Genomic DNA, 24,830 nt, shown 5'->3' on the forward strand with positions numbered 1-24,830 from the left:
ACTTCAATGCCTAAATAGAAAAAAATAGAAAAATAATTTCAACATTGCCTTGCTATACATGACTTAAGAAGTTAAATATGTCAGAAAATTTCTTCGCATGACTATATACTGCACAGTGGTTTCACGGCTAAAAATGTCAGGTGCTTATTAAACTCATACAATGATGTATGAGTGACAGAACCCTACATTCTTCAATAAGTGGGTTTTTGTGCAAAAAAATAATTGCCAAGTACTGTTAGGTGAAAATCATTCAGTCAGGTTTATTTTAAACCATGTGCACGATATGAGAACCACAAGGTCAAAAATGCATTAACTGGTCAGATTAAAGCTGTTAGTGTAGAATAATCCTGTCCAGGTTTGAAGACGGTACTTTAGTTCCTAGGCTGGATCTGGTCCAATGTGGCCCAAATGAGAAAAAGGCACTGAGATAATCTTTTACTTGACTTTCACAAATCAAATCCTAAGTTCAGACGCTCAAATTGGGTTTGAATAATTTTTTTATTGTAGAACATTCTAGTTCAGGTTTGGCGAGTTTAAGTTTTTTAATTGTTAATCTGCAGCAGATGTTAAAAATAATGAAAAAGTGGAGTTTTAACAAATGTGTAAAAATATATATATGTTCTTATAACATTTAAACAGACAGAATCATAATAAATCATCCATCCATCCATGAGTTTAATAGGCTGATAGGAACTGAACTACACTCACATGACTGGCTAGAGCATGTGACTAACTGTGGCTTGTTTTCATAAATCTCCAGGACATTAATGTAAATTAATTAGACGTCTTTGAAGTTATGAATGAGTTTGTGCACATGATTAAAGGCAAAATGGAGGATTGAATCGAGGATGGAAAGAGAAGTAAAAGCTTTAGGCTCCTGATACAGTCGTTAGTTGGAAAGGAAGTTCTGAAATAAACTGCTTACTGCACCTCCTAATCTAAATACCTGGGAGAAGAAGAAGGAATATTTTAAAGATATTGTCCTGAATGAGAAAAAAATGACTATGTCTTCTTGAAAATTTTAAGAAGTTCTTTTTATGGTATATATATATATATATATATATATATATATATATATATATATATATATATATATATACACTACCTGTGTGTAAATCACTACATTACACAAAAAAAGATTAGCAATCATCTACAGTCTTAAAAGTTACTGGTTAATTTGCTGTCAAGAAAGAAATACCACTGCTATTTCTTCAGCTTTAATCTATTTTTCCACGCTCTTACTGTGACCTAAAACGCCAAAATCCACCTGTTTAACTGAAGATTCCTTCCTCCCCTCAGGAGCCACCACTGCCAGGGTCAATATAAATCCCTGTGATAGGGTCTGTAGTGAAAAGTAAAGTAATTCAGTGGATAATCTCTCCACTGGTAATTAAATCAAGCACAGCAAGGATGCTTTGAGCCTAAATCAGCCCCCTACGCTCCCTCTCACTCCTTACAGCCTCATCAATCAGGCTTAATCACTTCCACTCAAATAACACTCTGTTATCTGGTGGGTAGCTCAATAAAGCTGAGAGGAAAAGAATTTACAAAGATGTTGTGATTCCTGTTGATTTCTGTGGCTCTCAGTTACAGATTTGAGTTTGCATCTTTTAGTTAAGCTTGTGAAAAAAATCTATAATGGTCTGATTGTAGCATACACAGGTACTAGAGTGAACCCTGCTTGATCAAACCATTTTCTTTTTAGATGTGAGAAAAACAAGGGTTTATATGGAGACCCAAAATAGTTACAGTCCTTTTTAACCTACTAACAATATTCTTCTTTCTATGTTGTTTTTTTCTGTATTATATAATTACTGCAAAAATTTGGTTTAAAAGTAATCAAGTTTTTGAGCACTGGGATTATTTCAAAAGATATCTTTTTACATTTTTTGGAATAATCTGCAGCAAGAATGAAACTTCCACTAACCTCTAGTTTATCTTGAGAAAATGAATGACATAAAGTGTGACAAATACTCATTTGTTTTCTGAGTCAAGAGACTATATTCAAGCTACAAAGTCATAGACATGGTATTACCTGTAACAGATTTTATGAACTTCAAATTCAATGTGAAATTATTGGATTGTACTTGAATGTACTGGATTGATATAATTTATTAGGATTTAGCTTGTGTGGTCAAATTTGTATTAATTGAGTGCTATATAAGAAAAACTGAATTGAATGTAATATGCAACCCACTCTGTGTGCAGTATCTTGAGTTTTGCTGCACTTCATGACATACATTCTGTAAACTGATTTACAAGAAAGGCCTAAGAGTTTCAGAGAGTCGGTACAGAACAGGAAGAATGTAGATACACTGGAGTGAGGAGGAACCCAATTAATCCTAAACTTTTTTGTAAAGAATGAACATGATGAAGTTTTAGCAAGAGTACAAATTATTAATCAGACTGTGACTCAAAACATTAAACATTCATTTAAATTCAATTCCTTATATTCATAATAGTCCTCTGGATACAAAGTCCTTCCACTTTAAGCGGTTCCTCATGATTAACACACATGACATATATTGCATGTGTTGAAATGGAAGCATCTAATTAAAAGAAGGGGTTTAGTAGAAGATGTTTTGACAGCTGAGATAGTCATTATGAAGACAGCACAGCAGGACTACTTCAGAAAAAATCCTGGGATGAGATCAGTGTGGCTCAGGTTTCAGTGGGAGGGCCCATTTTATCTTCTTTTCTTTCCTAACTTGTCATTCCCTCTATACATCCTTTCACTTATTTAATATCTAATTTTCTTTGCACATAGGTGACTGCACTACCTTAAAATTATATGTTGAAGATTTGAATCTATTTAGATAAAACAAAAGAAAACATGGATAATGTTGCCTAGTAGCAAGCATTTTATTAAACGGCATTTTATTGCATTTTACCTAAGTTTTGGTTTAAGTGAAAGAATTGATTTTGGGAGAGAGGTGCAAAAGCAAAGATGAATTATTATTTTCCACTTTGACATTTATTAGACTTGTAGTAATTTTCAAATTTCTCACTAACAATGCTTTAATAAACCCTATGACAATCAGTGCTATTGTTAAAAAACCTATTCTTTTAACATATACATTATGCATTTGCTTTGTTCGGATTTAGAGAAAGCTTATGAAAGCCCTTGTTTTTAGCCACTAATTAGACTGATCCCTGGATCAATCTATTCAGATTGATCTAGATTAAATGAATAATGTCATTTCAGACTCTTTCAGAAATACTTTGCTCAGTTAAAGAACTGAGGTCAAAGACACATGCTTTAAAATATTTCTTCTTCTTAGAATCATTCACTGTTTTGGATAAATATAGTCAGGTATGCTTTATTCCACAAAATAAAGCACCCATACAGGCACCATAAACACCTCAGTAACTAAGGCAATGAACTGTCACTAATAATTTTCCGTTCTGTCATTCCGCTGCAGTAAGGCTATCCATTAAACTCTTGTTCATTTTCTGTTTTGCAATTAAAATTACATTACTTTATTACATTACTTAACCGTCACCATTAGAACTAACTTGAATATAATTCTAAGATTTGGGGCAGTGAAATGTATTGAAGGCCCTTTTGTGTATGTTGACCTCTGATTTTTCTGCAAGGTCGCAGATGGTCTCAGTGGTTGCTTTGAATTCTGATTAAAATTCTCAGCAGGATATAAAGACAAGCACATACGCACAGCAAAGCAAGCAGCAAAATTACAATTAGAGACTCAGGGGAAGAAGATGAAAATAAACATGGGTGATTCAGGGTGTCTGAGACCATCTCAAATAGGGGCCCTCAGTCTGGTTGTTTGCTCCACACCAAGGATCGCTTGACTGTATTCACACCTGCACAAAAGGTCCAGACCAATGAAGGAAACTAACTCTGGTCCATTTAAAGCTGACCAAATATGTCTGATGTGAATACATCTTAAATGACACCACAAATGTTCACAACAGAAATCCTGGTCTCCCAAAGCCTGTTTTTCTGCTTCTGTTGTCTGTTCCACCACTGTCCAAAGGAAGCATTGATTGTTGTTTGAAAATTATACTCCACTTGCAAAAAAGCACAATGTCAAAGCAAAAACATCTTGTTGACATTCCATGCAATCTCCTCAGTTTATTTTGTTACAGTTGTGAAAATAGGACATTATGCACTCATCAAATATTATTTATGTTGTGCTACATAACATAGTCATGTTGGTCATACATCTGACCTGATCTGATAAAACACAAATAATGTGTCTAACTAGAATCTTCTTGACATTTTCTCATTTTCAACTTTTATTGGGTAAAGCTATAGAACTAAAGATTTAGTTACAGGCTTCAAAGGGTAAAAGTAATGTAATGATTCAAGCGTATCAATGTCACAATTCAGAAATAATGAAGACCATTGAAAGCCTCTGTTTTTCATGTTTAACCCTCCCGCAGACCCAGCAGGGGTCAAATGGACGCTATATGAGTTGTCTTGAGGGTCATCTGCCTTGCTCTTCTTAAGCATCGACCTTTAACTACAGGAAGGTTAAAAATGTTGTTTTTTTTAATTATTGTAATAATACTGAAAAGGTGGCTTGAATAAACAATATAAACTTGAGAGAAGAGCTTTTAAAATTTTCAGAAAATATGATAAAAAAGCAGGATAACCCCCATATTTATTACCACTTAAACACACTAGAATGAAGCATTGCTGCATCGTATGAGGAGCATGTGCAGAGCATCACTGCAGTGAAACTACATTTCCATTGTTTAAACCTTGGATGTTGACTGTGAGTTAGCACTGTCATGACAAGTTTGAAAGAGCTGTCTTAGAGGACTGTTGCAACTTTGGGATCTGATAAAAGATTCAATAAGGTATCAAAAGAATTTAAAATCAATTACTCCACTGTTGGTAAAACAGTGAAGAAAATTAAAAAACAACTTCTAACATGCCCAGGTCTGGCCATCCAAGCAAGTTAAATTTGACAGTAGACCCCAAGATGTTGCAACAGAACTTGGCCAACTTGACATAATAGAAACACCATGAATACTAAAGGGTATCAGAGGGTCCCTGAAGAAAACATAATAAAACAAATTATAGCTAAAACCTAGGTGGCGTCTGCAGCATGACCTACAATAACTCTCAGCATATTAGCAAATTCACTAAGAACAGATGGGTATTTGAGAAAGTAAATGTCCAGGCCCCAACAAAAACCCAGATCCTGAACTTTATGAAATTTAGGGGTGTGAAAATATCCATAAAAGTGGTCTGCAAAAATGTAAAAATGTACTTTTTCACACCCTGTCTAACTCTTTCCAGCTTCACTTTCTTAATCCTAAATCCAACAACCAAGTACCAGATTATGTTGAAGTTACTCAAATGGCTTATCAATAATATTTTGAATCAAGATGTTTTTTGGTTACGTTTTCTGTTGATATGGTAATAACTCTTGGCAGAACAGGGGCATCCGGATCAACTGTCAGAACATATCCACCATACAAATTTAGGGCAAATGTCTCCAACGTTTACAGAATTGTAAGACAGTGGAAGCCTGCAAATATAGGCCACTGCCTGTGTTGGGAACCAAAGTCTCTGAGATAATAAATCACCAAGACTTTTCCTCCCCAAAAGTGACCCCTTGGATTGTTTGTCTTGAAGAAAATTACAACATTTTAATCTTGTTAAGCAGCTATATAGCCTCTATAGGACATCAGTAACTATTGCAACACAATGTTTATCACATCACTACACACTGTGAGGATTAATTATGTAGTAATAACGTGACTCAGGGATTTCTTTCTAATCCCTATGACAAAGTGTTACAATCTATTTTAACAGTACTTAGACTGTGAATAAATTTGTTGTTTAGACTTATTTTCTATTTAGGGACTTCAAGTAGAGTATTATATTTGTATTATAGTGAGTTTTTCCAAAGAAATGGGGATTTTTAAAATTTTTTTTTTAAAGTAATGTGTTATGGGAAGTAAATGGCATGTCAAAATGGTGACAAAAGTTGTTATAAGAAAGATTAAAACAGCAAACATTATGTCAGTCAAACCTAACTTACTTCAACACCATTAATCTCCCCAATGCTACATTTCAAAATGACGACATTCTTTACTGGCAGCTAAATATTTATAAGGCTATGTGTTGCTATTAAAAAGCAAAACAACCTTGTGGAGTTTCAAATTCAATTCAGCCATTTGAATTTGAAGATGGAAAACACTGAAAAATTTGGATTAATTTAATATACAGTAATAGTTAATAGAATAGAATAGTAATAGAAGTTAATATCCTGTTAATTTACAGTAATCTAAGGAGCAGGAAAAAAAGCTTTTCTAAAATCATTATAGCAGCCATATGCAGTCTGCATATAGTACAAAAGCTAAACCCCAGGAGAGTTGGGTATAAATTACACCAAAACCTCAAAAGCAAGAAGAAGAAGAAGACAGGTGTTCAGTGTGAACGAACACAGCACTGTTCAGAGCCAGATGAATAGCAGCAGTTGCACAAAGTAACACAGTAAGCACTTAGAATGCAAAAGATAAATTCATACAGTACACATGCAAACTGAGAAATATATAATCTGTTCATGGTTTCACTGTAATCCATCATCTCAGGCTAAAGCCAAGCTGCACTAAGCATAAAGTAGGCGAAAGGACCACAATTTTAAAGTCGCCATGTCATAGCAGAAAACGCTGAATTTTAATAAGTAGAATCTAAGGCGGAACATTTCACAAACTATTATAATTGTCAGGAATATTTGACAAAGTGTAGAAGTTTTAAAATTCTCCCTTGGTGTGAGTGTGTGTGTGAATGGTTGTGTGTCCTGTCTGTCTCTGTGTTGCCCTGCGACAGACTGGCGACCTGTCCAGGGTGACTCCGCCTCTTGCCCGGAACGTAGCTGGAGAGGAACCAGCAACCCTCCTGACCCCATTAGTGACAAAGGTGAACAGAAAGCTTTGGGGAGATTAGTGGTGTTGGATAGAAGTTTCAAACATACAACACAAAAAGTATGGTCAAATACTTTTGGTATCAGTCATAGTAGTATTTACTAATATTCCTAGGAGCAGCTTGTTTGCAGTCATGTAAAAATAAACAATAAATGAATGACTGAATGAATGAATGAACAATTTCCATACAACTGTCAACATTTTTATGCTTTCTATCGAGGTCAGATAACATAATGGTGTTATGTGTTAAGATTTGGCTCTGCATGACTATGTGCTTAACATGCAGACATCTGTATTTTACAATATATTTTTAAATGCAGGTAGGATATTATAAAGGGTTCATGTGACTGCATCATGAACAAAATGTAATATTTAATGTCTTGAAATGAAATTCTTCAGATAAGTGTATGTGAATACTGGATGGCCACAGACAACTTATGGTGGGTTAGTCATCTTTCTTTAGTTTAGAAAAATAAGAACTTAAAAATATTACTCTAGCCTTAACAAAGCAAATTTATCCAACAGCTACAGCAGTATTGACTGTCAAATTTAAAGCCTATATAATCAACCCCAACCACATTTATACTACATTCAGACACCCATCCATGTGTTTAAGTGAATAATTTTTCGCCTTTTCCTTTTCAACCAGACAGAAGTTAATATCCTGTTATTTATGCCCATTAGACAAAAAATATGTTGAGACTACATTTACAAATAAAGTTTAAAGATCTCTACTTCAGTTTCATAAAGTAAAATGGTATTAGCTATTTTTAATTTTCAAAAACAATATAAGAACCCCTGTTGATTGTTGGGCCTGAATTAGTCTGAGTATGTGACTCAATCGTTGCAGGAAAAGTGCACTGCAGAATCAGAAAGTCTATTTTTTCTTTCTTTGTCAAACTGACTTTTCACTGCATGCGTTTGCTTAAATATGCCCTTCGGAAAGATTATGGACTGTTTCCCCTTCTATTCAATAGCAAAGTTACATGATGAAAATCAATAACAGTTTTTCAAAATTACTACATTTGAAGTTAACTTAGTGCGCATCACAGCTGGGTAGCTTTTTTTTTTCAATACAACTAAGCTCTTTGTCTTATCAAATTCTATCACTATACAACAGCAAATATGATTTCGTATTTGTTTTCCTACTTCTTTTGAATTCCTAAAGCCTCACTCACTAAATGTAAATAATCATATCTTATTATCATGGCAGCTGGCGTGCATATTTGAGTCAATACTGCATCTAGACTCACATCAATTAATCCAGAAAGAGACAGAACTCATCTTTAATTCAAGTTGAAAGCACTTCAGACATGAATATAAAATCTTGAAATCCTAAGAGTATCAGCGAGAAGCTGTGAAGCAGTTCTGACTCGCCCAGTGACGTGTGTAATCGAGGTGGCAGTTGGTGCCACCTTCTGAGAAACACACAGAGAAGAGGCATGATTCCAGTTCATGAGTTAGAATAGAGTCAGCAGAAGGTTGAACATATGTAGCCTTAGATTGTAGGAGGGAAGAGGAAGACCTGGATCAGAGTCTGTGACATGATTACATCCATTTTGCCTTTAAAACAAAGGAAAAGGGCATTTTCCTTGCTGAAAATAGACACTGGTACTTGGTCAGCTTTTAATTAATTTGATCAACTGCTTAGACAGCAGTTGCTTTGGGGCCTCGGACCAATATTCATGATTCTTGTAGATGTGTTGTGGTCTTTAGCTGCTCCTGAAGGGAACATGTGGCTTTTCACTACTAAATAGCCCACTTTAGTGCCTCAGCTTATTTCTTCCTGTCTTCCTGCTGTAAGGTGTTAAACAGGTCTAAGCTTTTTAATGATTTATCACAGAAAAATAGTTGCTTGCTGTGGTAACAAACAAAAAACAGAAGCCATAGGAAACCTTGAGCCAAACTTGAAGAAAGCTGAGAAAAGCTGCTGTACTGCATAATTCAGATGAATTTTATCCTATTCTTCTTATACTTGTTGAGAAGTTACTGTATTAGCTGGTGACATCAAATCCTTCTGAAACTTGTCTGTTGGATTAAGCTCAAGATTTCACTTGGCTGTTTCCACACAGTATCTTTTTCTTATAATCCTGTTATAGCTTCGTTTTCCCTTGCTTGTGTTGATCAGAAGTGATAGTTCCATCAATAATGGCAAACTGCTCCTGCCCTAAAGCAGAAATTTATTCATGGATGAAATAGTGCTTTATGTCAGAATGCAATCTTTTCTTTCCCACAAACATAATGGCTCTCATTTTAACAAGAAAGTTGTGTATTGGTCTTACAGGTTCAACAGAACAAAAACCTTCTTGGAATATAAATGAGATCCTGAGCAAACAGAGTTCTTTTGTTTCTCAGAATAATGAATTGCTTTTTGCAGTACTGTGATGTATATCATTGTTGTTCAGTACATTTCATTTGGTTTATTCATAAACACTTAACTTTCACCAGCATGTGAAGGGCACTTTGTCACTTGAAGACCCTGAGATCTTTTTAAGACTCAGATATAATTTGTATATAATTTGATAACATTGTAATTACTTTGCTTGTGTGTAATTCAGAGTAAGTATGTACATGTACAGTTTAGCAAAAAAAACAAAACAAAACAAAAACATTCATATCCCTGTCAGTTAATTTTACCAACATGGTCTTGTGATGAGCAGCAATATTAGCATTTTAGGGCTGCCCATAATTTAACAGCGATCCATCCATCCATCCATCCATCCATCCATCCATCCATCCATCCATCCATCCATCCATCCATTCATCCATCCATCCATCCATCCATCCATCCATCCATCCATCCATCCATCCATCCATCCATCCATCCATCCATCCATCCATCCATCCATTCATCCATCCATCAATCAACCATGGAGTTGATTGCTGTCCCATTTTTCTGTTGGTTTCTCATTTACTCCTGTGTCACTTCATGCTTTTCCATCTACTTTTTCTAAGTTCCTATCATTGACTTTTCAATCCACATTCACTGCCCTGAATCAGATCTTTTACCGTCTCAACATAGGTGTTCTTGCCGTATGTCTATCTCTTTAACTCCACAGCTTTTCTGGCCACTGTATTTCTGGAAATCCTAACTCTGTCCACAAACATGTGGGGAATCAACCTGTTGGATGTGAGTACCAGCCATTCTTGCAGTAGTTTGGTGTGGAGTGCTTTAAATAATTACTTAATCCAGTCTATTTCTGTTGTTTCTGTTGAACAACAAACAAACAAACACTCACCTGAATGAAAGTGCTGATCATCTGAAACTGTCATAATCTTTATCTCACTCCATATAGTTCAGTGTAATTACATGACAAACTTACATGACAAACCCGTTTCTCCTGATCCACTCCCACCCCACACATATACTGATGGTTTAATGAAGACACACCTACACCCATAATTTATATATATTATTTAAATGATGAGGAGGGTCCATAAAATTCTACGTTTTTCACAATAAATGTACATACATATAAAACAAGCAGTAAAATACAAGTTTCATCTGTGATGTTTACTGTTTTGATGAGAATTTGTTTCAATCAAAGCTCATCTTCCCCACTTCTGTAAGGTGCTGCCAGAAATATTTCATACATCTTGGGTGAAGTTTTATTTCTTTCTGTCCTTTGGTTTACTCAACTTGGCACATTGTCTGTCTTTGTTCATTAAGTACAAAGTGGTGGGATTTTTTGCAGTGCTGACTAAAATACAATTCATAACAAAGAAAACACTAAGTGAAACTGTGCAGAGTCAGCACTATTGAATTAAAAAGATGATTTCATCAAAAGATTTATGCAATGCTGCATCTCTGCTTTCTAAGAAATTATTTATCAAGATCTGGTTATGCACAGCTTTTTTCATATTGTTGATGTCAAGCAAAAGCCATTATTTCCCTTTTTAGTATTTCATTTTACTATTGTATTAATTTAAGTGAAATTAAGTATCAAAAACAGCGTGTGACTTTGGCCAAACACTAATGGGATAAATATAACTATAAGTATAATAGAAAAAAATTATCTTTTTTCTATTTAAATCCTCTATTTTTCTGTATGGTTACCTTATACCATGGAACCCTGTGCATTAAATTAACCAAAATATGTATAACATCTTAATTTGAATAGATTACTTGTATGTTAGTAGACTGAAGCCTTGAAGATCTTGAGGAATTGGAAAAAAAGGTTTTGCATACGCATTAAAGTCAGTGTTGTGCATGCATAAGAACAGCAAAGAAAGTCAGAAGCTTGACTTCATAAATAAAATATTCACTGTAAAAAAAGTTTGCCTCTCACTTTATAGAAATAAGTTCCTTTTGTCATTATCAATATTATCATATTGCAGACCAGGATGTGTTTAACCCTGAAATCCCTTAAAGAACTCAGTCTATTTTAAAGTAATGCTTTTATGACATTAATACATTTTTATTATTTTTAGCTTTTATAGAATTTAGATTTTTGCTTTGATAATTCTGTTTAAATACTCCAGCAATTCTCAATTATCTCTCTAATTTGGCAATTGAGCAAATATGTCACTAACAAGCCTTATTTTGTATTTTTTTTACATTTGAAAATATATCATAATATATGTAAAATCCTAAAATATGTGATCTAATTTTACATTGAGCTAATATTACACATGTATTTTTCAGTGTGAGTCACAAAAAGACAGTGAGGGGGAGGGAGCCATCCCACTGGTTTCAGACAGGTGAGAAATGGAAGATTAGCTTCAGAAAAGGAATAAAAAAGGATCAAAAGAAAAGTCTTGGTTTTGTTCGGGTGGGGAAAAGACAACGCAGAATGGTTAAGAAGAGTGGCTTGTTTACCAGGGAGTCTTCAAATATCAATATGGTGGAATAATCAAATTTTATGTCTAGAAGCACAATTTTCATGATCACATTGTGTAGATGTAAAAGCTAGTAAAATACACTTTCACTGTAACACCTACAAGTGTACTATCGCTCGTAATTTAATTTTGCTTTTGATAACATTTGTAGTAAACAAAAACAAGATGCCAGCAAAAAATATGTCTGGTCTAGCTGCAGTTGGAACCAGCTGTAGCAAATTACCTTCATATAAAGAATAGAAATTGACTGAGAAGTATGAAGAAGAATGACTGAAATCAACACCAGGGCGTGACAGTTTAAAGCACCAACCAATGCATGTAACCAAACCAGATAAAGAAAGGCAACATGTAGGATCATCTAGAACTGTCGCTCATCAGCAGAAATCTTTTATTTAAAACCTCAAAACAATTAGTATTTTTACTTGAATCAACTCAATTTAAGCAGTTGTGATATCTCAATATGACATATTTAAGCATAGCAAAGCCATTAAAATAACTTCAGTGCTCCATAATAGCACAAAATCCAGGAGGCTGAACAACCATGAACAAATCACAAGGCCCCTCAGTGCTGAGCAGAAGCACTTGATTAATGACTGAAGTAGCTGTCAGAAAGCCTCTGAGGGGTTTTTGCCAGAGGCAGAGTCCAAAGACACAATCCATTAAATTGAAACGAAACAGCATTTAATTAAACACAAAGATGAAATAACATGGATAAAATAGGACACAAGTCCTGTTGGTGGTAAGTGTCAGTCAGTGCTGATTAGTGCTAATTTATATATGTCATTTAGCAGTTTGTGGAAAGAAAGTCCACCGAGAGATCTCATGTGCTAATTCTAAAGAAAAATTTCACCCTCCCCGGAAATGCTGTAGATGAAATCCTGAGGAGCTATTGGGCTACTGAGACAGCATTCAGATCTGGACCCAATTCATTCACAAGTCACCAGATCCCCATGACAGTCAGAGGTTGTCTTCGCATGGAATCATGATTCTGTCTGGCATCAGCAAAAATCTTCTGATCCGGTTCAGATCTGAAGTAAAAGAGACTTTCATCAGAGTCAAATGCAGTATTGTCATAGCACTTGTGCATCACCTCTCTGGCCCAGATCTGTAATCCAGATAATTCACGTAATGGGCCAGGCCCGTTTACAGGCCTGGGCCAAATGCTCATCTAGATTTGGCCCAGAGCCACTGTAGATAACTTTTGGTGTCTGGATGGTTGGGACAAACTATGCTATTCCCTCTTCAAATTCTTTTCCTACTTCAAAAAGTCTCTCCTGGAATGTTATACTGGCATCTGAGAAAATGTGGCCTGATCACTTTCTACCACGATCCTTGTGACACCTCAACTCAATTTGTTGTTTCAGTGCACAGGGGAGGGGATGGGGGGTTGATATGAGATTCTACTGCTAACTCTAACAAAAACACACAAAAAAGGCTTGTACACCACAGAACACAACTACGCGCCTAATTAATGCACCAAGGACCTCGATGCAATTACAATTTGATGGACGAATGGATATTTGGGCCAAAGCAGTTCATCCACAGTATGGTCCAGCACCTGCTACCTTAGCCTGGTGCACATGTGTGTGTGTCTCATTGCAGTTGGTGTATTAGTTTTACTCCAATCTCGATCCAGTGGCCTTACTCTATCTCTGAGGCTGGACGCAGTCACCCTTAGGTGATTGGTTAAATTTTTGGGCCAAATGCAACAAAACATACAGCTGAGTTTTATTGCGTCATTTTGGATCCAACAGTAGCCTCTCTAAATCACACAGAGCACATCAATGAGGCGGTGAAGAAATGACGGTATGAGTTTGACGATAACAGCTATTACTGTAGCTATAGGAGGGAGGTGTTCTGTAAGAGGGAACCTCATCTTGAAGACTGAATCTCCAAGGAAGGAATCTGTGAAAATAGAGTATTTTGGCCCTCCTGAATGGCTGACAGGGGAAATTCAAGGATTTTTCAAACATGCATGAACGGATCAAAGTAATGTTCCAGGTATGTTATTGATGAGGAGATAACATTATAACACGACACATAGCTCAAAAAGTCGATTTTGCATAATACCTCACATTGAAATTAACATGCAAATGAAACAGTATGACATTAAATGAAGTCATTATAAATACATAAGATTCCTTCTCAATCTCAATATTGCATGAATGGCCTATATATTTACATGCAAAACGGCCCACTCTTGTCACTCACTTTTCTGGTTATGTCTGAATCATCTGGCATAAAGACAATAAATGTAAGTGGTAATTGGTTTTTAGTCTAATGACAATACCAAAGCTCTCTCTTCTCTGCATAGTCTGAACAATTGTCATTTCATACTTTTGGCTTTCTATTTTCTTCAATTAGTTTCGTCGTCACTGGCTCTAGATTATATCTAACACTAAAACTTGCTTGCTTGCTTTTATATTCTCTCTTATTTGTGTTTGTAAATATACTGAGTCTTTTTTTCCACATTTTTTTAACTATGGCTTAGAAAAAAACACTTTACACAAAGTCAAGATGCTCATAATGCTGAACCATCTTATGTGTTTCTTATAAATATCAGCAGAATTATTCAGCAAACTGCATATTTGTGCAAAGCTTGGAATTTTGCATATCTGACATATAAAAATGATACGAATCTCTGCATTTAGATTTTTTGCAGTTTTATCCATGGGGAAAATTTCTCTGGGTTTCAGAGAGGGAGCTAGAAAAGCTGCCTCCTGCCTCTGATAAGTTTCACTGAATGAGTGAAGCTGCTGTTACATAAGCACATTACTCCATGCATGCATGTCCAGCTCGCTCACATACACACATAAAAGCAACACCGAGTTGCATTCTGCTGCCTGCAGTCTATCATTAACCTTGACAATATTTCCACTGTGACCCCACTGCTATTCATCAGTACCTTTTAGACTGAAATAAGTTAAATATCAATACAAGGCCTGATGTGTGTCAGAAAGTAAATTATTAAGATTCCTTATGTTACTTTTTCTCTTCTGGTTAACACGTTGCTTCTCATAACACTTAGTATATCTGGCTAATTTCAGTTTAGCTCAGTGTATTTACTCAGCAAGCTCAAATTAATCTAAAGAAAGATGATTGAGTTTCAAAACTCTATTATAAATCTTCTACTGTAATTATTATTCTTGTTCTTCTTACATCCAGTTGAGGTATGTAATCAAGTTAAACAACTGCAGTATATGTGTGTGTTTCATGGTTTTCCTGTAGGTTTGTACAATTTTGTAGAAAATTCCAGGCCAGCCATTTTGACTAAAGATATCAAATATTTTTGCAAAGTCCCCACATGGCTGCTTCACCTTTTTACAATTTTACAACCTTATAGCCATAAACTTCAGTGTTTTACTGGGATTTAGTGTGACTGACTAACACAAAGTGGTGCATACTTGTCCAGGAAAGGAAAGTTTCAAATTTGCTTAATAATAAAAATGAGATTTCAAAGCTGAATATTTTCCACAGAATGACCGATTAACAGATCGTCAGGTCACATGAAATATATGAAGGTAGCAGGATTTTTGATCATTTTATGTTTTTGCCTAAACAAACATTGTAAGAACTACACCCAGTCTAATCCTATAATCTCACTAAAACAAAAATTTTCCAAACATTAAGATTTTTCAAAAATGTCTAGACGTTCTAGATCCAACATGGCACTCAAGCATTGTTTGTCTTAATGAATCTTTCTCTCACATACCGTTATGTAATGTCTATTAGTGTTCTTTAGTGTTTTAATGTTAAAATGGAGAGACACTTTAAGCTTCCGATGTGTAATACTATTTAGCTTATAGTACAAAAATAAACCAGTCCTACTGTTTTCTGTGAGTTCTTTTTCACTGGTTTGTTTCCATTCCTTGTCCTTCTTCAATTTCTTCTGAATTGAAGTTTTAAAATATTGCTTGCTGATCTTCCCTTTTTTGCTTAGTAGGCATGTACTACTGTATTAATCACACTTATTAGAGGTACAGTATAACCAGTTTGCCTCACACTTAGCTTGTAAGTAGCTGAGCCCAGAATTTCATCTGAATATCACAAATGCTGAAAGTATTACCAGTGGTTTTTGTGCCACAGTTTGAGAACCATAGCCATAAAGTATTTATATATATTTGATTTAAATACAGAGGAGCAGCATGTTAGTCTGTTCAGAGTAGATTTCCACCTTTCTCATGATTCTACAAGACAGTTTGACTCAGAGGTCATAAATTTTGTCAAGGCTTCCAAAGGAAGTCATATTGATTTATGTTAAGTCCTGCCTTCAGGTTTAATGCTGACGACACAACTTCTGACCCAGCTAGATGATGGCATATTATTGATCACTGTTTCCACTATGTAGTTTCTTCAACTGTTAATTCTCTTGCATATTACAAATCTTTAAGATATATCAATGATTTACAGTTCTGTTCAGAAGTTTATGTAGGTACCATGACTATGAATGTCATTTCTGGGCCTCTAAGCATGCATTTTAATACTTAATTTAATAACATAAAATGATTATGACTACTTCTACAAATTTAAAAAACAACAATTGTTTTGCACAGGTTTGAATTTATTGTAGGCTTCTTCTTTCTGTAATCCACACATGATCTGAGCTATACTCATAGGCTCCAATATAAATAAATCCCCCCCAAGTACGATTTGGTAGATGGCCATTATTAACTCACATCTTTTTGTAGCGATGTTATACAAAAACATGCTGTGTTGAATTTTTGGCAACTTCTTTTGGTAGAATTGGTGTAATTCATTTAAATTATTGTTTTTTGGGCTATTATAATGCTTTGGACATTTTCAAAGGAATAGAGGTTGAGATGTTTGCAGAAATTTACTGTCAGCCTGCTTTATCATTTCCAAAACTAGGTTTATGGTTTATGGTTTATGATTATGCTTAGAACACCAAAGGATGTCCAAGGCATTGCCAGTTTTCAAACTGGGAGATTTTCCAACTTTTTCTTACTTCTACTGGCAACTGTTTTGGACAGCTTAGATAAAATTGGGTGATCCAACATGGAAATGATACCAAACACACATCATAACTGGTCTGATAGATAACAGTTCATGTTTCCTGAAATTGCCTTGAAAAACTTTTTAAACTCAAATATATTGACAATTTTTGTGTTAAACTTAAATGCCAGATAAGTGCATGGAATCCAAATCTGTTAAGTAAGCTTTACCAAATTCTACCAGTTGTTATTCTGCACTAACAAGTGGCCCATCCACAATCCAGAATTGTGGCATAACTTTGATGTCAACAGAGAATCTAGTTGCTAAGACACATCTAATCCATAAACGATCACAATTATATAGACACAAATTTAATCTAGTTTCAAAATGTTTATGCTCATGTTTACAAAACTCTAAATTAACTGTGTTTTATTTGAGAAGCATATTCAATGATGAGTATTATGTATGAGCTACTTTAAAAAGTTAACGCCTCTTAAAGTCGTCAACATTAAGAGGCACTGTTTAAGGATGCCACCCTATGTTAAACGTTGCCTTTATTTGCACCCAAATTTAGGTTTGCTAATCAGGCATAAAGGATGGGAGAGAGAAGAGGAAGAGGTCAGCTGTGAAGTGACCATGAGGTTATGTAAATGCAGACTAAAGGCAGTGAGGACGCCACGCTTTGGGAGCTGGAAAAAAATATGCGTCACCATTCAAAATCAATTTCTATCGATCTTCGGCAGTGGCATTACCGTCCAATACTCACTGAGAGTCAAAGGTATACTGCCCAAAAAAACTGGAAAAAAACAACACATCAAAAGCAAATGAAAAAAGAACATACATACATGTTTATTTTACAAGAAGGGCACATTTGTTTTTTTGTCTTTGTACAAACTGTAAACTAAATATTTCTCAGGGTTATAATCTTTGACATCACTTTCATGGATCAACACCAAAAACATGTAAGATAATACACAAATTCTCAGTGAACTTTACATATTATCGTAGATTTTAATCCCACACTTGAGAAAACATACAGCATGTAAGTCTGCTAACACATTAAGGATTCTGAAAGATAGAAAGCACTTGTGTTCATCACAACTACATTTTGAACATCATTGTACAATACTCTATCTCTGCAAACCCAAACCCTTATTACTGCCATTAACTGTTTAAATAGTTTTATGTATTCTTTTTACATGAAACTTGCTGACTGAGGTTGAGGTAGGGACTCTGTCATTAAGTCAGACAGTTAAATGAGGTGAAACATCATTGCTAAAATGGCTCCATACTTGCAGCGCCTGGCCACTCGTTTTAGGACACAGAGAGATTCTGCACTGTCAGATTTGCTAAAGTTGTCTTTTGTCACTGATGGAGAGACCACGGACTGTCACCACAGTCATAGCTCCCTCAAAGGAACTTGTAGGGTCTCCCAGAGGAAATGCTCCACATCAAGCAAAACATTTTGCTTCTGGGAGTTTGCACTGACATCGGCGTTCTCCAAAATCAAAACAGGGCAAGCTGGAGAGATGATTCACAAAGCTGACAAGGTGAAGGCTCATGAAGAGGGCTGGGGGAAGGAGTGGGGTTATACAGAGTCATAAAAACAGTAAAGATCATTTCAAATGAAGGTTTCAGTAAACCATCATAGGTTTACCAACGGCATGTATAAAAAGACATCACAAGAAATGGCAAATTAATCTTAGTTTCATCAAGAGTCCCCACATATCCCAATGTTCAGCGTATAAAACACTGGTTATATCACAGCATATGCTGAAAGTACATCCACATTCAACCAGACAAGAGAACTTTGGCAAAAAAAGAAAGAAACAGTATAAATACAGGTAAAATAACCAGTTGAGCTTTAATTTAGGGCTTTGATTTGGTGCTTTAATTTAAATTACAAAATAAGAAAGCAGTCAGCTCTGGTTGCTGAACTATAAATCTAGTAATTGTTAACAGCAGTTAACAATCAGTTGACAATTACAAGTCGACTACTAATTGTTAACATTAGTTAACAATTACTATTCGACTTGAACACTCATCAAGTCAACAGAGGCAGTCAAGAGAAAGAGACAGAGAAAGAAGGAGCTGCTGGGAGCAAAGGGAAGGGGAGGGGTCTGAGGAAAAGCCCACCCGAAGGCAGTTTTCTTTCATGTCCGGTTCTGATGGATTGTACACACGTCATGTTTTATCGCTTGTTGTGGCTGGGATGTGTTTGGAGATAATTACAGAGAACAAAATTAAATGAACTGGTGCTGAGAGACCATGCTATGGATGACTGTTTGTAAAAGAAATGGGTTACAAATTATAAGAGATTGTTCACAGTTTATGGCACTTTGTTGCCACTCTCAACATGAGAGAGGGTGCTAATCCAAATTGAGTCCGAAAACATCTAATCCTAACCTGCTGGAGCAGAGCACATGGGAAGCTACAGAGAAGCAGGGAGGACAATGAGGTGCTTTTGTGACACAAGCCAAGCAACATATTGAGCTAAAAGCTTTCCCCCTCACTTTGGTGCCATCCAGATAGCATTGGATTTTCCAATGCAGGAAAATCAAATGCTTTATTCAAGACCAATTGCTTTGTATTGGATTGGTTCTTCCTTTCTCTGATGTGCAACAGTTTGACGCCATCATGGGCACAAACAACATGCAGTGAATGATCTGTATGCAATGTCAGTGTGAAGATTCCTTCCCCAGCAACTTCAGAAAGAACTGGGAAACACAGTGGAGTAAACTTTGACTGGACTGCTGAATATATTTAAAACAAACTAGATATTTCAAAATTCTTTTTTCAAGTGGAGATTCTTAAAGATTTTTAAATTCTAGGTTTAAGTTTAATTTTAATATTGTAAAAATATAAAAAAGAAAGTTATGCTCTAAGGAAAAATTGTAATCTAGAAAAAACAAGAAATACCGCTGTTTTTGAGAATATTTAGTACAACCCTAATTTAAGAATGCTTAAGATCGCATCACATTTTGAGGTTTGATGAAAATAATCTGGACTTCATTGGTGACTATTGGCAGTGCATAGGTATTAAACAGGATTACTATTATTTCAATAGTAATCCAGTTTAAAATGCCAGAAAAAAAATGTTTTGTAAAGATCTATCCAGAGAAGTGTGGCTCAGGTTTTTGACCATTACAGTGAAATTCAGATTGAAACCAAAACTCTATTGGTCATTTCAGCTCTCCGTCTGTAAATTTCATTTGACCTGTGCTGACCTATTGTCAGAACATTTTTGTATACAAATCAAATTAGTTAAGATCTGGTTGTTCAGAAAGAACTACATCTGATCACAATCATGGAAAATAAGTGAAAATACTGCTTCTTGGGGCAGCTGCATTCTAATCAGCAGCATCTGGACTATTATTCTACAATAAGAACTGAATGTTTTGCTCCTGTGAAATATCCCAATTTATTTCTAATTAGTCCTAATTTCGGAGTGTTTTCTAAGTGCAGCTGTGCAAAGACGCAAAACATGTCCGACAGCTCAGGGCTAATCCACATCACGGTGCACCGTCTGTGACTTCACCTCTGCAAAACTAAGCGACTCTGTCACACCGCACGCTCCACATAACCACAGCACAGTATGGCTCCCAGTGTGAGCAATTTATAAATCTGATATCTGCAAGTTTGCAAAAGGTCAGCAAGTGTCATGTGTTTCAGCTTAGTGAACTTGTATCCCTGGCTTCTCTGTATGAGTGCAATGAGTATTTAATTTCAATACATTTTCTTTATGTGAACCAGATGTATTTGCCAAGTGAAAAACCATCAGTACCACTCAAAGTGGGCAGAAGAAGTAGTTAAAATGGAGGACTGCCAAAGGAGATTGTGAGGAGAGTTCAGAGAAGAACACAAACATTGAGAGATGACGCGCAGGTACAAAAAAAGAAGACTGTTGACAAAATGAGAAAGAGGGGCATCATGAAGGAGAATGAGATTTGCAGACTGAGCAAACAAGAGCAGGAAAATGAAGATGAGAAAAGAATAAATGACTGCTTAATAAGCAGCGGGGGGGATAAAGCAAACAAGAGGAAGATGATGTAGAAAAGAAACGCGGGATGGTTTTAGGAAAGACAATTTGATCAGAAAAAGGACACAGAAGATGAAAAACAAAACATTACAGTATTTTCAAAGCTTCCTTGTTTCTCTTTCTTTGACTAGACATCATCTGGACATTTTACATGATAACCTTAAACCCAAGATTGGATTCAAATAGAGCTTTTTAGGCTTGACTTATAGAAAAGTTACTTTGGCATTTACAGAAATTTAAAAAGTTAAAGAAATAATCACTGCAATACAGATGTAAATTTTGCAATAAAACCGCCATTGCTAAGAGTTGAGCAAAAAAGTAACAAGCAACTAATTTTACTGCACCTGTTTTATCCACATTGCTCTTTCTTTCATGTAACACCTACAAAGCACCTACCTACATGATATTTCTCTAATACTACATTTTCCTCTGCTGAATATAATGTGTTTAAGTCCTTCCAGAGTAATGTCAATGCTGAGCTGTACAGTACACCTGAGCAGATGTATACATCCAATGAGATATTTCAAAGATGTATGCATATGCACTGTTTTTCTGCTTTAATATACATGTTATCAACATTTATCATCAAATACAAGGATTTCATCCTCAAATGCTGACAGTATTTTGCAGATAGTTATATCCCGGATAAAGTGCCTTTACTTTTTGACATTCTGTAGGTTTTTCTATGTGGCTTTTTATTGACAGTCCAGAGTCCTGTCACATTTTTTTTCTATCAGGCATATTCTTGGAGATCCTTGTCTTGGATGTTTGTTTTATGGTCCTCCATGAGTTTTGATCCATCTTTGCAAAGGTATCCTCAACATGACACAGCTTTGTGTTGCCCGTTCTGTGTGATGGGATTGATCTTTTCCAGGGTTACCTCAGTATCACTGTCTAAATTCCCAGAAATGGCCGGGGAGGGTTTCTCCAGGGCGTTGTTTACTATTCCTGCCTCAATCTCGCCTCCACATCCATCTTTCCTCTGTAACTCGTCCTCCTGACACTGGATGCTGTGAGGAATCACATAGCTTGCAGAGTTGTTCCCTTCCTTTGGGATGTGACTCTTGGGCTGATACTGAGAGTTAGGGTTGGGCGCGGGGGCTGCCATGTTGTTGTTAATACTGACGATCTCGATGGCGTTGCTCCCCGGGCACAACCGGTGGCAGCCCAGGAGTATGGAGAAGGCCTTGCGGAAATCTGCATTGAAGGCATAGATGATGGGGTTGAGAGAGGAGTTTGCCCAGCCAAACCACACGAACACGTCGAAAGTGGTAGAGCTGATGCAGAAGAAGTCTGCTGACCCATCTGGCAGGTTTGGTTCGCAGAAGGGAACCATGCAGTTTAGGATGAAAAAGGGCAACCAGCAGCACACAAACACACCCATGATGACCGAGAGCGTCTTTAAGACTTTGGTTTCCCGTTTGAAGGACATTTTGAATGAGCTCTCGCTCTCTATGTTTGAGCTGTTCCCCATACTGCTGTGTCGGTTTTTGGCACTCTCTGCTGCACGTTCCAGGGCAGATATTCTCCGTATTTGTTTCTGGGCAATGCGGTAGATCCGGGTATAGGTGACGAGCATGATTGCTACAGGGATATAGAAGCTAATGAGGGAGGATGAAATGGCGTACGTCCTATTAAGGCTAGAATCACAGTTATCAGGGGGCAGTTCACTGGGGTATGTACCATTTAACTCTGCATAGCTGGTGGTCTCAGCTTTGTGCCAGTCTAGCTGAACAGGAATGAAGGAGATGAGCACAGAGAGGGTCCATGCTACACTAATCATCAGGCACGCCACTTTTGGGGTCATTTTACGTTCATAGCGGAAAGGGCTGGAAATGGCCCAGTAACGATCAACACTAATAACACACAGGTTCAAGATAGAGGCAGTGGAACACATGATGTCAAATGCTACCCACACATTGCAGAATGCCCCAAATGGCCAAAACCCCATGATCTCTGTGGCTGCCTTCCATGGCATCACCAAGATAGCCACCAGAAGGTCCGAGATGGCCAGCGAGATTACAAAGAAGTTGGTGACCTTCGACCTCAGGTGTCGGAACTTGGTGACAGCTGCACACACCAGGGTGTTGCCAAGCAGTGTGGTGAAGATAAGCAGGGAGAGAAAGCATCCTGTTAAGACTCGCTTGGACGAGTCCCTGTCTGGCGTGAGCTGCTTGCCGTCTCGTACTGTTGAGAAATTCTGATCCATTGTTTGTAATTGCAGCACTAATGCAGTGAGAGAGGGAGGGTGGGCAAATGGGGATGTTAGCAATCACCCCATCACATCCCCAGCCTGCAGCAGCTGTGCTTCTGCTGGAGTTTTTTTACACAGATGGTGGAGATACAAACTGTCTGGGTACCAGCTCTCTCTTGGACTGGGTCATCCACTGGCTGCTCGTCACAAAAAACATTTTTGTGCAAGTGCAGCTATAAATTTTTTAAACTTTTCTCCTCAGAAATTTCCTTCGCAAAAATCCCCGGTCCACTGATTCCTGCAGCAGCAGTAAAAGCAGCAGAAGCGCAGACAGTCGACATTCTAGTGTGTAGAGGGGAAGAAATTTTCCAGCTGTTGTTTGCATCCAGACTCCCAGTCAGAAGAGGTTCTCATGTAAAACTCTGAAACAAAAATGAAAAGTGTATCCTTCAGTTAATGGTCTTTTTGCACCCTGTAATTGCATGCAGCAAAAGTTCCACAGCGCACTGCCCTTGAGCTTCCCAGTCAACAGTGATTTTGCCAATCATTTGCCTTATATACCACCCCATCAATGACTTCTATTGATGTGTTTTGCACCGCATTTATCTGATTTGTTTAGGGGTTTTGAGGCGTGTCCCTGTGGTTATATTGGGCACTGTAATGATGTGGATCCACGCCAAATAATATGTGCCTTCTTTTTTCAAATCTGTTTTATTAATTTTTTTTTCCTATCAAGCAAAAAGTTTTGAGATGGACAATTTTAACCATTCAAAATTATAACAGTTTATTTTAAGACAGAAAATGATAAAAAAAATATTAATGATTAGAGATTAAAACATGTTTAATTGTGTCATGAATGTGTGGTCCTATAATCCTCATGCGTTTTCTTACATGTGGGTTAATGCGCATGGCTATTCCTGTTAACGCAGCACAGCAGCTTCTGACCCCCTTCCAAAAAAAAAAAAAAACAGCCACGCGTTCTGACCACCCACCTAAATCATCTCTGGCAGTCTGATCCCTTGTTGGACGTCCTTGAAATTCAGGGGCAGTTTTAGATGTAGATCCTGAGGCTTTTTTTTTGTTGTTGTTGTTGTTGTTAAAGACAGCGTGCGCCTTGCTGCGTGAGGATGGACAGCCCCTGAAACGCTCAGGCGTCCTGGGTCGGCTTATAAAATATGTTTGAATTCAAAAATTCAACAAAGTGCTAAAAAAATTATTAAGCTCAAAATCGAAACCAACATTTGTCCAGTTTGTATCTTGATGCCAGGGAAGGCGCTCACCCTGTCTGCGCTCTGCTCTGTGGAAAGCTCTCCAAGACGCCACGGTCCTCAGGTGTTTTTTCGGTCCTTACTAGCTTTCCTTTTTGTTTCGCCGGGGTGCATCCTTGTTTGTGCGACATTCAGTGAGACTGCAGCACGGCGACGTGACTGCGGCCGGCGGAGAGTGACGGAAATGACTCTGATCTTTCCACGAGCGTTATTCATGCGCGCTCTCCTCTCTCTCCGCTCAGCTGCGGCTGCCTGCTGCTTTGGTCCACGTCCCCTGCCACAACTTCTCCATCCAAGGAGATTGTAAGGGTATAGCCACGCAACTCAAATCTAAGCCCCTTAACGCCTGCACTCGGAAGAATTTAAGCTGTGTAACGTGACCAGCTGGTCAAGGTTTTTTTCTCGAGTTAAATTTTTTTCCAATGTTAGAAACCCATGTGTTTCACCATATCATATTTTATGAAGGAAGTAAAATTGTAAGAACTTTCTTAGTTATTTACTTTATCTAATGCAAATGCCACAAAGGTGTAAAATCAAAAGTCGTGCTAAAAATGTATTCCCCATATCTCCTGCGCTGAACTTGTAGCCAGCAGGCACAGCAGGCCCAACGAGGCCATCTACTGGATTCACT

General features: G+C 37.0%; 1 protein-coding gene across 1 annotated transcript; it reads right to left on the bottom strand.

Moving 5' to 3' along the window:
- Positions 1-17,523: 17,523 nt before the first annotated feature.
- drd1b (dopamine receptor D1b) lies at positions 17,524-24,446 on the bottom strand. The gene is made up of 2 exons (XM_044141226.1): positions 23,924-24,446; positions 17,524-23,353 (listed from the first exon to the last, which is right to left on the bottom strand). The coding sequence occupies exon 2, from the start codon at positions 22,944-22,946 to the stop codon at positions 21,555-21,557; it is 1,392 nt and encodes a 463-aa protein (XP_043997161.1). The 5' UTR covers positions 22,947-23,353; positions 23,924-24,446; the 3' UTR covers positions 17,524-21,554.
- Between the last annotated feature and the right edge of the window lie 384 nt (positions 24,447-24,830).

Source organism: Gambusia affinis, linkage group LG15 (genome assembly GCF_019740435.1).
Source record: "Gambusia affinis linkage group LG15, SWU_Gaff_1.0, whole genome shotgun sequence".
NCBI lineage: Eukaryota > Metazoa > Chordata > Actinopteri > Cyprinodontiformes > Poeciliidae > Gambusia > Gambusia affinis.

Bases quoted from the DNA above. Each gene is read 5' to 3' on its own strand.
- drd1b (XM_044141226.1), bottom strand. From the start codon at position 22,946: ATGGATCAGAATTTCTCAACAGTACGAGACGGCAAGCAGCTCACGCCA.